This window comes from Thunnus albacares, chromosome 20, assembly GCF_914725855.1.
Source record: "Thunnus albacares chromosome 20, fThuAlb1.1, whole genome shotgun sequence".
NCBI lineage: Eukaryota > Metazoa > Chordata > Actinopteri > Scombriformes > Scombridae > Thunnus > Thunnus albacares.
The window spans coordinates 20,464,322-20,481,765 of record NC_058125.1 but is presented as its reverse complement, the minus strand read 5'-3'; the positions used below and the strand labels follow the sequence as shown (position 1 = coordinate 20,481,765).

The window sequence follows — 17,444 nt, the reverse complement described above, 5'->3', positions numbered from 1 at the left end:
GCCCTCATTAGTGAGAACGTTAACTTATCGGCCTGAGACGAGAGATATGGCCGGCCAGCACTCCAACAAAGGAATTCGTCTTGTTTGCACAGTTGATATGTTTACAGTAGAGTGAAAATGAATGTCTGCCAGCATGGCCCAATGTCTAGCTCTTTGACAAATGATACCAAAACCACTTTCTACAAATAAAGACTAATACTCAAACCTCAAGGTATATCACCAACATATATAGCACATTTAGTAGTTTACATTTTAGTTGCACATATATGAATCCAAATCTGGGGTCATGAGTGTTCTTTCTGTGAGGCTAAACAAACTTTTTTGTGTGTGTGTGTGTGTGAGTCAGGGTCTCTCAATCCTAAAGGTTCGCTGTCATCCCCCATCGCAACCCACCGTGAGTTTGGCTTGTAATCTGAGTCCTCCCTCACACTAGGAGGCACTGTAGCCCTGGACACGGCGCAGCATAAACGATGAAAATAGTGATATGATATGACACACAAGACATGTATGATGAAGTATGGCATCACTTCTTAACACAAGGCACATATTCCCTTCAGGCTCCCTGCCATAGCAACTTCAGACATTCTCCATCACAGAACAAACACTCATTTATCTTTGGTGGCGCACCAAAAAAACTTTCCCCTTATGTTGTCTATGGATGTAAAACAGCAGCTGTCAAAGCCTCCTTTGATCAGATGAGCTAGGAAAAAAAAAGGCATGCGTGTAAGAATAATCCTCAACTTTTAGCCTTTTTCTCTGTTTTCAAGCTTCATCCTCTTTTTCGTTCCGCCGCTCCGTCCCTCTCTTCATGGCCCAGGCGGTGAAAGTACAGCATGCCTCCGTCCTGCAGTAAGCTTTCCCAGATCCTGCCCCATAACTTCACAGGCAAACGGACTGATTATCGGCAGGGCAGAGGTAATGCGGCTCTGCTCGGCATTAATTGGCTGATTAACATGAGGACAGTTTAGCACTTCACTGTCCCACACTCAGGCCATTAATCAAAGAGACTGCGTGCCAGCTGAACTGCTGCCAACAGCTCTGCACAGACCACTATAAAGAGAGGGAGAAGGGGTCTGGGGTTCAGCCCAGCAAGCACACACACACAGCTAAAAAGGAGATGTGATCCACTCTTTGGCCAGACAGAGTACTGCAGTCTCAAAACAGCGGTTCTTAGAAAGATGGAAAGGATTTGAGTGTACAGCAGCAGGATTTTTCATTTCTGTGGGATTTAGAAGACGAATATAAAGAGGTAGTTACTGCGTGGTTAGTGTTTTTGAAGGTCTGAAGCGAAACGTCTAATGATTTACTACATGCATGTGTTACAGCGCAGACCTGTAAACATGATTTATTCCCTGGTTTACAAGTGATTTTCTAGTCACTCCTTTTTTGTCTTGATTTCCTCTCATGTATTAAACAGTGCAAACAATCTGAGCTCCTCATGTCTAATCACACCAGCCGATCCCCTATCATTTCGTCACATCAAAGGAGCGCAGAGGGCGAGGAACCCCGAGAAACATCTGCCAGCTGTCCGTTTGCAGCATTCCAGACACAGACACTTTGTCCAGTTTTTTTATCTTTCACCTCCACTGCAGATAGTGTAAAATAAACATTGCTATTTCAAAGTGACGGAGATGTACTCAACACTTTTTCTAACAACTTCAGTTGTTTTTTTTTTGACCACAGTCTAGTTTTCAGTTGTATTTCTGTGTGATGCCTAAAGCCCTATAGGTGTTTTGTATTAAAATAAGGGCTTGGCAGTTTGATCAAAAACTGTGTATCATGAAGTATTTTGAATAGCCCTCATGATTTGAATGGGTTATTTGACTATAACTATTGCCTGGTGTTAAAAAACTGTCCATTATCTATGCTGTGGTAAGCTGCTTGCAGTAGTAAAGCACCTTCTCTATTTCTTTATCCACATTTTCTTAGTTTGCATTTTCTTACACATAAAAGGGAAGGTTACACACACACCAGTGTTAATAGCTGCACCAGTTAATAGGCAGTGAATTATACTGAGGCTCACAGTGCATTTCATGTGATGTGAAAATTAAAACCCCTACACCATACTGCACAATATAGCCGTTTCCATATCATGGCACACATCTTTACCAGTGTGCCGTTCATTGATCTCGTAAACCACTAGAGCCCAACTGATGCTGATACCAATATTACACATACAGATTATATACATAAACACATTTTACGCCATACTTGTGACAAAGATATGTAATGGAGGCATGTTATTTTACACTTTAACAATCAATCTTATTGTATAAAATGACATCAGTGCACTGAAACAGTAAACTTCACTGGGAATTGAATAACTATAAATAAAATATACATAAAATGCTGCCTATATAACTTTGAAAAATAAAAAATATATATCCGCACATATGGAACAACATATACGCTGATATATCTCTGATAATATTGGCTGACCAGTATCGGTCTGGCTGTATAAACCACCATCCACCATCTCTAATTACAATGCACACTGTCTGCCCACCGTCCATGGTCAGCCTCCTTTCCTGCTCCACACTTTATCTTGTTTACTCCTTTTCAAGATCATCTTTCTATTTCCTCATTTCTTCTCTTCCTTGCTATTTCTCATTTATGCCTTTTTTATATTTTCTGACTTTTTTTCCCCTATTTCTTTACACCTCTGCCGTTCACACAGACACGCACACAAGTTTGTGCAAACAGTTTAATAAGCACTTTGGAAGTGTTGAACAGGTTCTTCAAGGAAGTGGTGTTAAATCACAGCATTGCTCACATGGCTCCGACACCGTTCATGTGACTCTAGAAACATCAATAGCATTTCTGTGACAGAACATCGGTCCCATCTCTACCGCAGAAACACCTTGAAATAACCTTGAGCGGCCTAACCAGTGTTTTTGTGTTGTGATGAGTCGGGTTGCATGCCTTGCTTGTTTTGTTCAACTACTTTTCTTTCATTTGACTTCAAAACATTTGAATACGTCTGCCAGAACCACTGAATTGACTTCTGAGGAAAGCTTAATCTATGTAAATCTTTGGCGGCTTGTTTGTCAAGTGGCTGATCAGAGACAGTTCACAGTTGGTGTTGAAGGGGGGCTTTGAGAGCTCTTGTGCTCTTAAGTAGACTTGGCTCGCATGCATCGGAGCAACACCCTTCCCTGTAGACGTTTTGAGTATGCCATTCAACTCAAATGTGCAAACAGGTGACAATTCTGACAAGCGAAGACTCGGGTCTTTTTGTCTGGTTTAGCCGCTGCACCTGGGTTTCCTTCGACAGAGCGAGAGAGACACGCTGTTTAGGCCAGCTGATGTTTCTGTGAGCCAAAGCCATACAGCTGCTCGACTGTGTGTGTGTTCTCGTGCCTGTGTTTAGGCACACTCATGCCTCTCGAGTAAACACAGTAAATGCACAGTGTGTACTTACTGTATCACTCCTCTCCGCCCATCACTGCACTTCCGATTGTTGTTTTTGCAGGCAGATCGGAGGTGTGTTTGTTGTGTGGGGTCGCTAATGCAACCCTTCTCCCATGGGGAGCGCAATTAAAGTATAAGATTGTCAATTTCTTTGTCTTTCTTATTGTCTTTAAATAAGTGGTTATACGGTCCAACTTCACATCTAAACTCCTTCTGCCTCAGTGTTTAATTTACGCTCATCAAACCGACACATTTTGCGGGTGAGAATCACCATAAATTATATCACGATACAAAGCCAAGTTATCTTCTTCAGCACAAGAATAGGAAATGCCTCCCTGTAGCCTGTTATCAATTGAGCCCTGGTGGTTGGCTGTGGATCACGTTCAGTCTTTGATAGCTCGGAGGTTCTGGCAGCTGTACTTCCCCCCCCCCCCCCCCCCCCCCCCTCTTCTTTGCTTCTCACATTGGTCTCGCCTGTTTTCCGTCATCATCTGGCAGATAATTGTCCTTACAGTTATGGGTTTTATGTGTGTGTGTATGTGTTTATGTTCATAATTGAAAGCAGCAACCAGACTCTCCACGACTTCCGATTTAGTCCCCCTAGCCACCTTTCTATGGATGTCCTCAGCTGATCCATAGAATAGGGTTTGGTATTGATCTAAGCAATTTTTTATGTAACTGTATCTAAAGCTTGATCCAAACCTTTATTTGTTTGCTGTAGGTACGCTGCCTCTCAACAATAATCCTCTAAAACACTTGAATTGCTCAGTATTGTCAGTGAGTGAACCATGAGTGAACTGCAGGGCTCACAAAATAAATAGTCGCCAGCAGTTTCAATTAGACGCGTCATAGTGTGTCAGTGAGTAATCAGAGGGGGTTAAATACCAACAAACAAGCCAAGCCTTTTTTGTACACATGCGTCACAATAAAAACTTAATTTGAACGTTGTACATACAAGCTCAACTGACACTGCTATCTTTACATATACTATACAAAATACTGTAGAGGATGCTAAAGAAATGAAAGGAAAGCTGTAATGCACACTCTATTTTGCTTTAATAATCTATTGGAGGCACATACTGACTCTTTACCAGCACATACAGAGTATAAAAATGGCCAAAAAAATGTAACTAGGATGATTAAGCTTGGAACGCTGAACATTATTGTTATCAAGACATGGGTGCTTGTTATTAAGCACGCTTGTGACATTATCCTATGAAATTAAGAAAAGTTTAAGCTTTTTCATTTTATCTGTAAATTTCTTTCAGGTGTAGTAATTGAAAGGTTAAAAATAATACTTTTATTTGCCTTTAAGTAATAACAGAAACATATTAATTTACAATAATTAAATTATAACAGTATAATTGTCTCTTTAATGTAGCTGTTGGCTTTATAGAGGATGTTGTTGGAAGGCCTAAATTTTATCACAAGTTTTTACCAAAAGCTTAGTGGTATTTTCTAGTAGTGGGATCAAAAATATACTGGTCTCAAGTCCCCTACTGGAGACTGAGCTCGTTGCTATAGATACCATTAAACGGATGAAAATCTTTTCTAAAGATCTGTCCCATCACAGTCCCATCACATTTAAACACTGCAACGTCTAGACCTACCTGTAGTAGCACACGTGCATACACACAAAATACAAATGGCCCAATTATTTTATTGCCATCACTGTAACACATGGCAGTGTCGGGCGGAAATAATGACATGGGCTGAGGGGGCCGCTGATGCGAACCAGATGAGGCAGTCTGACTTAAAAGGCAGAGAGGGAGGAACGAGAACAGGACTGGACAAACTGTGAAACGACAGCACAGCGTGCAGCGGGGCGGACTGAGTGACTTTGACATTCACATCATATCATCCGTATACACAGAGGACAGGTTCATCCAAACACTGTCCACACTGTAGATCTTGTGTTTCCATAGATTTTCCTCACTCTGCGATATTCTTCTTTGCTTCTTCTGTTATTTTTTTTTTGTACAAGTGCCTTATACGCCTGTGGGGGCACAGCGCATAGAGCACCGCTGTCCCTTGTGTCCGGGTTTTTTTTTTTTTTAAACATGCGCAAAGATGTTATTGGAAACTAAGTGGATCCTTTTTATGTGAGCAGTGTTGCAACAAGCTTGGCCCCGGGCCTGCCTGAGGCCTGGTTCAGCACTGCTCTGCTCTGGCCACAAAGTGCATTTCTCTCTCATGCGGCCCCTGACCCCCTGACGCATTTCCTGACCCAGGAAATAGAATTAACACCTCAGCCTGGACCTCGGGGTCCCACAGCCGCATACACAGCTGCGCGTTAGCTTGGCTCAGTCTAGTCGAACCCGACTAGCTAGTGCTCCATGACAACTGAGACTAAGATGGAAAAGGAAAGCAGGACGTTTTCTTTTGAGCATATGTGTACCCACTTTTCTATGTGTTTTATGGCATGAGCATCAAAGGCTCTGTTTCTATAATTATCAATGGTAGTTTTAACATCAAAATTGTAGAATAGGGATTTCTTGAAGACTAAAGAGTAGCCGTACTGGGTCACTATCATCTATTTCTAGCTATAAATCCTGAGGAAGCTCATTAATGGCTCATACAAGTCATGGGAAAACATAATGCAAAGTCTGACAACCCAGCGGCCCAGATGGAGATTCAGGATTGGCGTGTCAGCAGTCTTTTTTTTTTTTTTTTTGAATATGGTTGACCTCCTGCTCTGAGAGGTTTGGTGTGTCTCCCAGACTCCAAACCTCATCCAAGAGGACCAAATCGTTATCAAATATGTCTGATCTTTTTGTAGGTGGTTTGTATTTGGATCCTGACTTAAGTTCCAGTGCATCAGATCTTAATAGTGCAGCCCGCTCCCTAATGCTCTTGAAAATAAAAGAATATATATGATATTAAATACGATGTCCTCCACCCGGGTTTTTTAATAATATGGTGGCTTTCCGATATCGTGAGTGCAGTAAATCTGACGATTGAGGTTTAAGAAGAGAAAAGTGGATTATCTGTTTATTGGATATTTTATGTGAACCATATATCAGAAAAGATGGATCTTGATATTCTGCACTCAAAGTGCTTTATCTGTTTTCTTCATTAGTCAAAGGCTCTTACACAGGCAAGCAAATACACACATTTACGTGCATTTGCTCACACATATACACACACACACACACACACGCAGATTAGCTAGTTCCTGCGTTTAAGCACCCCATGTGTTTGCATTTTAGTCACACATTGCCAATCTCATGGGAGCACTTTGAAGCAATACTCCTCCAGAGCAGATCATAAAACAGGAGTATAAGTAGTTTTTCACATAGTTGTATCCCAGAACACCCCCCCTCCCCCCATCCTCCCCCCCAACGCCACCTCCCACCCGACAGCCCACTGCCTCCACCTTCCACCTCTAGTCCATTTACTCTCCAAATGCAGGGCGAACATTTGGTTGGGAGATTTGCTACGACCAAGCTTGCTCCCCTCATTGTTTCTGTCCAGATGTTGCATAGAAAGACTCACAGAGGCAGCCATGGTGGAAAAGGTCCCATCTTCCCTCCCGTCGTTTAGTGCTGCTCTAGTCATTATGAACGTAACAAAGGGGGTCTGTACTTATTTGGGCCACTGGGGTGTGTTTAAATTAAGGTGTTCTTGTCTTGATTGTGTTCCCTGCATTAACCCATCCTCCCTTCTGCCTCCACAGTACTTTGAGGTGCCTTTTGACTCCAACATGAACCGCACAAAGAACCGTCCACTCGTCAGAGGACAGATCAGGTACAGTTTTTTTTTTTCTTATTTTAACCGCATCTGCCTTTTTTTTTTTTTTTCCTCATGATCTTCTGCATGAAATATTTGGCAGTCCCTTCCCTCCTTCACTGTTTTATTACTTTAAAATGACGATGAAGAATGACTAGCGAATGCCCAGGAGGAGAGAGTTGCAACAGCTCAGCGTGAGCCCAGCACACACTACATGACAGCTATTGAGTCACACAAGCTGCGTTATGTACAATTCATACTTGACAAATAACAGTCTATTGTTTTCTCGCTCACTGACCTTATCCTTACCTAGTCCTGCTGAGAAACATGTCTTCCATCAACATGATAAGCCTGTGATGTAATAAAAGCCTGTGTGTGTATTTGTGGGTAATATTATAACGAAGAGTACACCTTAAATAAAACAGTAGCACCGAGCACACATCCAGTATTAATTTACACCCTTCTGTTCCACCTTAACTTATTATGAGCCGCCATGTATGGCAGCCAGAGATCATAGCTGCGAACAACAGAAACGCGTGCCAGCGGTGACGATCCTCTGCATTACACCTGTCAGGTGTAACGCGAGCTTGTTACCAGGAAGGAGGGGGGAGCGGTAAGGTCGAGGCGAGGGTGTAGTTTACCTGGCCACCCCTTACTTCGCTAATTCCACTGTTAAGATGTCAGATAACCTCCGCATTGTCGCTCAGTGAACTGCACTCATCGCCACGCTTCTACAAATCTGACTCAGCGACTGGATATGCTCGTCTCTGCCTGCTCCTTCGGGAACCCGCCGCCCTTAAGCGGCAGGCAGACACACACAGATATTCACTGATGCATACAGAAAAAAAAAAAAAAAAACACAAACCCACCACGTGTCCTCTTCATCTATTGTCAGAGCCAGGAAACTTGCCTCCTTTGCATTTCACTCTTACAGGAAAAGCTCTTATCTGTCCTTTCGTTTTTATTCAGTGAGAACAAAAGCAAACAAGTTGTTGGCAGAAGGAGGAGGAAACGCCTTCCTCTACCAATTCAATCATTCAATCCACATACAGCTAATAAGAGAAAGCTAAATACCTCCGTTGCCAACTAACATATACAAGCAGCATAGGCACTTTAGATACGAGGCTCTGGATCTTGACAGCTATCTCATCCCAGTTTCAGGAATTCTCCATTGACACGCTGTTTAAAAGTGGACTCTCATGCTGTCGATCTGGTGATTGAAGATAGTCTCTCACTGTTTAAACACTGCCTCTTCTCCCTGGCTTTTAGCCTGTTCCTGACATAAGGAGGTGTGTCTGCCCGTCTGTAAGACACACAGAAACACTATATCTCTCGCTCTTTGTGCTCCCCCGTCTCCCTCTTTCTCTCTCTCACACTCACAATCTCGCTCAGAGACAGAGAGCAGATGGGAGGCCGGACCCGTCCTGTCAAACAAGCCATCAGAGGGCCACATTTTACACATTCTCCATGTTGTCTTTACGACGAGCTCCGAATAAGCCAAACGACGTTCATCAGCTCCGTCTGTCCTTTCCGAGGGGGCTCTGTCCGCTCCGTTTGTCGTCAACATTGGAAATAGTTTGTCATATTACGTCGGGGCTGCAAAAGTGTATCATCTTTCCCACCTTTTTCTACTTCCTCTGTGAAATGCGGATGACAGCCCTCCATCCTTTGTAGTGGTTTTTGCAGAGTTTAAATCATCCACATGTGATTATGCTAAATAGCTCTCAGCCTGGTAAGAGAAGGAACAAAGAAGATTAGTTTCCTCAACGTTTTTTTTTTTTTTTTTTTTTTTAAGCTGAAGATAATTATGATTTGCAACAGAGTGTGTGGTATGAAGGGATTCTTATCATTCGCCATCTGATCTGAGTCGTTCTCGCTAGGATTATTTTGACAAAACATTGTTAGCCACTTACTACCCTTTCACGAAGCTTTCAACCGCCTCTCACGCATGGTCTTCATTAGGGCTGCGACCAACATTTTGGTTGAATCAATGTTTTTATTATTGATTTAATTTGTCGATTTATTTTCATAATTAATGGACTAGTCGTTTGATCTACAAAATGTCAGAAAACTTTTTTCACACCAAATACAACTTTTTTAATCTTGTTTGATTTTAACAACTGGAATTCGGGCCATTAAAATCATAAAGCAGGAGACCTATTTAAGTTTGTTTTTTTTCAAATGGACAAAAATGGAAAACAAACTGTAAAAGAGTGCAGTTTTTTTTCCCAAGATGTGTTCATTTCTGGCTGTCAAGTATGTAAGTTTATGGAAATAGTTGTTATTTGTTGGGATGTCTAGTCCTCGTGGTAATCTATAGTCTTTTCTCAAATTTATTCCACTTGTGGAAGTCACTAAGTTTCAGGCCAGTCTAACACATTTGGAAAGTGTTTATTTCTACAGCTTCTTGTCACTTTGTTCTCTCTGACCACTCCAATATTTCAAAGCTAACTTCAGTTTTAAGTAGATTCATCCTGTTTTCTTTAACCTGATGAGCAAATCCCTCATGTTTCCACATTTGGATCCTCGGCCTTGATTGTGGTCTAACCAGATGGCCACATCTTGGGCTTTTCAGTATTGACGTTACCTACCTGACGTTATGACTGCGGCTGTGTCAGACTGTAAGCAAATGACAGTGAACCCACCTCAGGCCATGTGACGCACTCGCCCCCCCCCCCCCTCCTTTGACCCCCGCTGAGCAGCCCACAGCCAGACTGTCAACAGCCCATAGCCAGCCTGCACGGCCCCACCTCAGCCCACATAAAACAGACATAACACCACTAATCACATTAATGCACCGATCTCCCTGCTCGGCCACACCACCAAAATAAAAAAAAAACCCTGTTTGCTTTTTGAAGAAAAGGCCTGCGTTTGGTCAAGATTTTAATCTATCCTCTCTTTAATTTATGGAGCATTTACTGGTGAATTTGAACCAGACCTCGCCGTCACTGCTTTCAATAAAAGATGAGTGGAGGAGGAGGAGGAGGAGGAGGAAGTCTTCATCCGGCTAAAAGCCTGAGCCGCAGTGGTTTTCTTCAGCTAGTTTTGATCTCTGGCGTGTGCACATGCTCTTCATCTTGCAGGGCTACTTTTATCCCTGACAAACTCTTATCAGATGAGCTTCCTCTAAGCCTCCCGTTTTGAGTCTCAGCCATGCTCTGCTGACTGTCAGTGTGTGGCCCCCATGGGTCCGTGTGTGTGTGTATGTATGTGTGTGTGAGTAGCTATCATTGTCTTATCTGATGTCTGCACAAGCCCACAAAACTTTATCATCCCATAGTTCCCATGGTGGTGATGAGCTTTTGTCTGCGTCTGAATCTGCGTACTGTTATTCGCCTTTTATCAAAAAAAACATCTGAAATTCATCTTATACATTCTTTTGTGTCATTTTTCTTTCTCTTGCTGATTTACCTGATTCTCTTTCTTTTTTTTTCCAGTCCCCTTCATGCAGTGTCCTTTGCTCTGGCCTGTGGAGTTCCTGGAGTCGCTCTGCTCACGCTAGCGGTAAACCCCTTGACGGGCTTCCTGGGCGCCCTCAACATCCTCCTCTACACGAGTTTCTACACACCGCTCAAGAGGCTCAGCATCGTCAACACCTGGGTGGGAGCGGTGGTGGGTGCCATACCTCCTATCATGGGCTGGACGGCTGCCACAGGCTGTCTGGAGCCAGGTACGACTCATCAACTGAGAACACGGGGTGATAGTGGACTCTTATGTATGTACATGTGTGGATTGAGAGAAAATTACTCAATTGAGGGGCATCTTGATAGGGACTTATGCTTTTCTGTTATTTATTTACTAATATGATGTCTGATGTCAATGTTAAACATGATGGAAAATTCCAAAACTTGTGTAGAAATGCTTCCTGCAAGTCAAAATCCAGGGCTTCAACCTGCCCCGCTCGTTCGCAACGTTTTTTTCTACCTTGCTGACGAGCTGACGTCAGCTTGTTGCACATGCCCATAAACAGCTGTCCATTCTGTAGCCTTTGTTGCTAAGGTTGTTAATAAGGTTTTTCCATGTGTTGTTGTCCACTCGCATATTTTGGATCAGATTACATTTCCAGTAAAGAATGAGGAAAAAGTAGTGAAATCCTACTTCTATAGATTGTGTCATGGTTTGTTGACGTAGCCTCCTGAGCGGCCGTGACACAGCTCCAGAAGCTACAGAACAGAGCGGGCTCATCGGGAGGCGGGCCTTAAAGAGACAGGAGCTAAAACAGCCTGTTTCAGACAGAGGCTGAACTGAGGGGTTGCATAAAGAGCCAATATAAGATAAATAAGTGAGTTTTTTGAACTGTAAATCATGCAAAGATATTCCAGTAGAGCCCCAGATTAAAAACCTACACCTGGGAATATATCTCCTTTAAACTTGTTTAAATCATAGGACCTTTTGCCACATCTTAACAGTTTGTCAGAATGCAGTGTGGCTGTGATCACATCGTGTTCCTGCTTCATCAGGACCTCTCTGACCAGGCCTGATCTCACACTACATAAAGCTTTATATACTGCATATATGGCCCAGAATCACTGTAGCGTTCATGTTCTCGTACCTGTGGACTATGCACTTATTGTAACATTACATTAAATTCTGCCAATGTTAGTGAAGGGACAGAAACTGAGCAGCATATTCAGCTCGTTAGGTAACACATGACGTGTTCTGCTATGATAACTGTATGAAATGTGTTTCATCATGCTGCTGCTGAGTTTACATTTATGCTACAAATATTGAGTGGGCTTTTTCAACATAATATTTAATGAATCTAGCTTTCAATATATAAAATAAAAGCTGCTTTATTCCATTCAATTTCCATTGAAGAGGGCCACTGATTCCATGGCAACCGGTCCTATTCATCACAGCTTTAAAGAACAATCTAGCCCACACTGTGGCTCAGCCTTCGAGAGGAAGTTGACCTTTGAATGAACCGCTGGTTATCAAATTATTAAGCCTGATGAATACAGTAAATAAAACTACACAGTCAAGACTTTTCTAAAACATCCCCTCAAAGCAGCATCCACTGGTTTCCAGTCACAGAGTCACAGCGAAGTCTCGCCGCACTGTTTTCATGCAAGATTTAACATGTTTACTAAAAGCAAGACAAAGAGAAACACATAGCGTTTGCAGCACTCTGTCGTGTGGCTTTCTGTTTCATGTTGTGCTGACTCACTGATCAGTACTTTTCAGTTCACACAACAGTCCACATGTCGGTCCGTTGCCCTCCCACAAGGATGTGAAACACAAGCCACTGTCAAGCTAAGTGCTGGTAAAAATATCTTCGCTTCCTGTCAGTACCGACACTTCTGCTTCGACTCATTTGAGCTAATAAACGTGACACAAAACAGGATGATCGTCCTGACGAGAGCCGTCCCTCGCCGAAAAATGTAAATATGATCAGCATCAGTTTGTGCTACTTAAGGTTGAGACAATAATTCATATAACTGTATATCTAAGAGGAAAACATTCACAGTTGTAAGTCTTCTACAAGCTGATGTTAGCATGGTGGTCTTTGTTCTCTACCAGTCACTCAGTAGCTCTGACAGTAAAAACTGAGGGTTAATTATGAAGTTATTTATAAAGACATCAGGAGCAGATGTAACACAGCTGTATTGTTGGGTTTTTTATAGTGGAAAATGTTTTGTTGAAATAGCAGCTTTTGTTTTAAAATGGGTCAGAATGTCTCTGTTTACTCGGAAAACCAGTTTTCTGAATGGCCAAACGATTCTCTAAACACTATGTTTTAAAATAAAAATAATAAAGTTTATATATTTTTTTTGAAGTAGTGGAATAGTAGTGTTTTGTTAAAATTACAAGAATAAAAATATGTACCTTTTATTAAAAAGAAAAACCTTTTAATTTCAGTACATGGCCTAATATCTTGCATGTGGAGTGTGACAGAGTGCGGTCCGCATCATTAATCCCCTCCCTCCTCATTCCTTTATCTCTACCTCCGTTTCACCCCCTAGGTGCTTTGTTGCTGGGTGGTTTCCTGTACAGCTGGCAGTTCCCTCACTTCAACGCCCTGAGCTGGAACTTGAGAGAAGACTACTCCCGCGGCGGCTACCGCATGATGTCCGTCACCCACCCCAGCCTGTGCAAGCGCGTCGCCCTGCGTCACAGCGTGGGCCTGATCGGCCTGTCGACCCTGGCGCCCGTGCTTGACGTCACCACCTGGACCTTCCCCGTCATCTCTTTACCCATCAACCTGTACATCAGCTACCTGGCCTTCCGCTTCTACCGCAAGGGAGACCGCAGCAGCGCCCGCAAGCTGTTCTTCTGCAGCCTCTGGCACCTTCCCATGCTGCTGCTGCTGGCGCTCACTTGCAAGAAGCCTCGCAGAGATCGGGAGGACACAGCTCTGACTCCAGCTTCTGTACCCATCACACTACCAAGCTAACTAGATTTATATAGATACCCCGATACCACTGAGACCTTTATTTCAACTGAGATACTCCTTCAGTGTCTCAGTCTGTTTGGACGGTTCAGTGTGACGGACACATTGTTTTACCTGTGTTCTTAATTTTCCCCAGTGATGCTCACTGCAGATCAGGAAATGAGCTGGAAATGATTTGGATCAAAATAGCTGATTTACAGAAAACACACTGAATCATTACATCAGGTTGTAATCATGTCAATGTGTGTGTACTGTATATATACTGTATTTATTTATATAGAGGCCCTGTCCATGTTGTACATGACTGATGTTAAATGACCTTGTACAGTGTAAATTGCTCCTGTGGATCCAGATTGCATTGTACAAATGCAAAAGAGAAGAAGAGGATATGTGATGCACCAGGATGTCATGTAATCAAAAGATGATTTTACAGTCAGTGTATAAAAATAGGACAAATATAAACTTTATTCTGAAGCAGCTACAACACTTAATATCCATTGATTGTTGTTCTGACTTACACTTGATCCCTGTTACTTGACAGTTAATAAGCCTCATTGTATTTTGCTATACAGCAAACGCACTGATGGGTCCTCATTTACATAACGCTTTATTTCAACACGGTTCACCTGCACCAAAAGAGAAGGAATAGTTAACCCTTGTGAGAAAAACACGAGGGCAAATGTCTGACAATAAACACGTCACGAATGTAGTTCCGCCTTTTGTGTCATCTTTTACTCGTCCGCTGTTTTTCCACTTAGAACTCAATATAGGATGTATAAATTGTGCTTGGATGGCTGTATATATATATATATGATGTCTCTTATCAAACACTGCTACACCTTGTTAAGTAGCGGTGCTGACTCAGCGTACACATCATATATGGATTTCAGTTTCAATTATAGCCTTAGCGGATATGCTCGCTTTAAGCACAAATCACCGTCCCTCCAATAAGCTTTATTTAACAGGCCACCTCTGCACCTGTCAGTCAACATGTGCTCCCCTTCCGCCCTTCACCCCTATAGTTTTGGGATTTGGTTACATTTCCATCACCGCGCTCGGAGGAAACAAGCGCCACCCTTCCCCTGGCTGCCATCCTCCCTCTATAAAAGGCGGCTGTGGGATTTAGCCAAGGCCGAGAGACCTGAAACGGCTTGACATCCTCGTAAAGTGTCTGACCGGATACAGAGTTTCATATCAGAGGGTGAAAGGGGGAGTGATGGAGCCAGCTGTTACAGTTGGGAGAAAAGAAGTGGGGAAAAAAACACACACACACACACACACTCAACCTGTGTGGAGATTGAATGTCGTTGCCAACCTCCAGGGCTCAGTGTGAGGGCCTGTCAGGGTTTACAACCTCCTCTCTCTCCCGACAGAGGTACAGCAGTGATGGTGGAGTTGTCTTGTCCCGTCAGCCAAGAAAAAGCAGCTCTGTTCTCTCTTCCTTTACATCTCTGGAGTTATTCCCTCTCGGTGTCGTTTCCACTTTTGATGCTGATGGTTGAGTGTGTGAATTATGTTAAATATGCACATACAGCATTAGACTTATAGCTGATCCACAACCTACTGAGGCTTAATTTCTTCCTTAGATTACACAGGAAGGATGCCTGAGCTGCAGCTCCTCTGAAAGGTAAATTCATCCTTTTGGAATTAACATTTTTCATACTTAACTCTGAAAGTCTTGGGCAGGTTTACTCTCTGATTTAGATGTAACATGAAAATGTATTTTGCTTATTGTTATTTCACTTGGGTGACCTTGGCTGTGCAGAATCATGTATGTGCAGAGTTTGACACTAGAAAGCTGTTCTCACATTTATCTACTGAAGCTTCTCTCTGCTCTCGGTTTTAAGACGTGCACACGCAAGCATGATTTTGTGACGTCACAAGTGTTGATAAGAGAAAGAGAGTTTTCATAACATCTTGTGTCTGGTAGTTAAACTTTTGAAATTATAAAATTACATTTGCATAATTGTAGATTGCTGATTTATCAGTGAAGGAGAAGGAGCAGATTTAAGAATTTTCAATTATGTAATTAAAACCATAGCAGACATAAATTATTATTATTAGAGTATTTTTTGGCAACACTTCATTATAAGGGTACAAATAATACACTTTAAGTAATGGTTAACTAATCCATGAGTCATGATTTAACACATGACGTAATGCAGGATGTGTCATGGATTCCTGGTGCTCATCATTAACCAATGACCAAACCACTAAGACTTAATGTGATTAGTTTACACTTAATAGTCAATTAATGAATGTTACTTGATACGTTAATTGACAGTTATGGGTTTAATATTAAAGTAACCTGATGGTGTACGATTCATCTGTCTAGTAAGCTTGTTAAGGTGGCGTGAAGACCATTGAGCCATGCAGCAACAAGTATGTATCTGACTACCAGTTTGATGAAAGGAAAAAGACGCTGCACGTGGCCGATCAACTGCACGGGTAAGTATATGAGTTGTACCCTTATTATAAAGTGTTACAATATTTTTTTATAGGTCTTAGGGTATGTTTGCAAAAGATCTTTTTGAAACTTAGTAAATCCTGCAGGAAGACCACAAAGTCCTGTGGAGCAGCATATATCATCTTAAATTATTAACACCTTACATAAAAGAGCAGTTGACTACTAAATCATTAGACATTTATCACACTTGCTCTAAAATGATGGAAAACTTCAGAAAGGTCATGTATTATTATTATTATTGCACAAGCCAACAATATTTTATGAGTACTTCTCCCCCTCCTGTTTCACTCCTTTTCGTGCATAAAAAAAGGGGCACGGAGACTTCTCAGTCATTAAATCATTCATGTTATTTGCCTGTTCAGTGTGAGTCGGAGCCTTGACGCCAGAATCAACAAACTGAAGAGCGAAATATGCATCTGTAAACAGGAGAGAGTCCCCCAACAGCAATCTGCAGTCAACCTCACTGCTGCAAGGCTTTAACATCCACACCGACTCACTCTCACATCAAGAAGAGAGAAAAGGGGGTGAGGGAGGGTGGGGGGGATACTGTACAACAGGCTCCGATTCCAGGACTCCTCAAACCAAGCTGGATACACTGCAATGAAATCTCAGGATGACGGATGACCTCTGGCCTCTCTTCAAACGTTAGTTGTTGCAAAATAGAATCCAAAGAGCTGCAGTAATCCTAAAGCAATATTTAGACTGAAACTATACAACCACCACAGTAAAACTACCCCTATATGTTCCTGTGGGAATATTAGAGTAAAAAAATACTTTAATACCATGGAAAAAAAAACAACCTTCCAATACGACAAACTATTGAAAAACCATGAGAACAAGCAACAAGTCTTTTTATTTCTCATGAGGGAAACTGAACTTAATAAATGACACACACACAAAAAAATACAGAAATACTCCTCTTAAAAATATGCAGTTTTGTCAGTGAGAGTCTGGACCTGGTTTGGATCAGATGATCTGGCTTGTCAGTGTTTAGGCGTGACTCTGACTTCGTTAATTGCAGCGAAAAGTAGAAAAATATGTTTCATAAACTATCTTATACAGTTAAAAAACATTTTTTTGGGGGGGGGGGGGGGGGGATGTTGCGCACATTTGAATCTGTCCCTTCTTTCGTTTTTAAAAACATGGAAAATGTGCTGTCATTGGCTCTGTTTCATATATGAGTCCCCGCGGTTTGCTTTGAGTCATCTCCAACCTCAGATGAAAAATATATGCTGCAAAGTTTCGTTTTTTATCTGTTTTTAATTGGAAATTAAAGACATATTCCCCAAATGTTGAGCTTTTTTTTTTATTCTGAGGGTTTCCTGAGCTCTTCAACTGCTCTTAGATATTTTATTTTATTTTTATTTATTCATTTTTTTTAAATTTAATAGCAGCCTGCGTTTGGAGGATGTCTGAATTATGTCCCAAAAAAAATAAATATAAAAG

General features: G+C 42.0%; 1 protein-coding gene across 1 annotated transcript in view; it reads left to right on the top strand.

The window, feature by feature from the left end:
- LOC122971457 (protoheme IX farnesyltransferase, mitochondrial) overlaps positions 1-14,240 on the top strand; it is a 34,126-nt gene extending 19,886 nt beyond the window's left edge. Inside the window, exons 5-7 of the mRNA XM_044338105.1 lie at positions 7,088-7,158; positions 10,578-10,810; positions 13,104-14,240. Of these exons, the coding sequence (XP_044194040.1) occupies positions 7,088-7,158; positions 10,578-10,810; positions 13,104-13,534 (735 nt within the window). The 3' untranslated portion in view covers positions 13,535-14,240. The remainder of the gene's footprint in view (positions 1-7,087; positions 7,159-10,577; positions 10,811-13,103) is intronic.
- Positions 14,241-17,444: the final 3,204 nt, after the last annotated feature.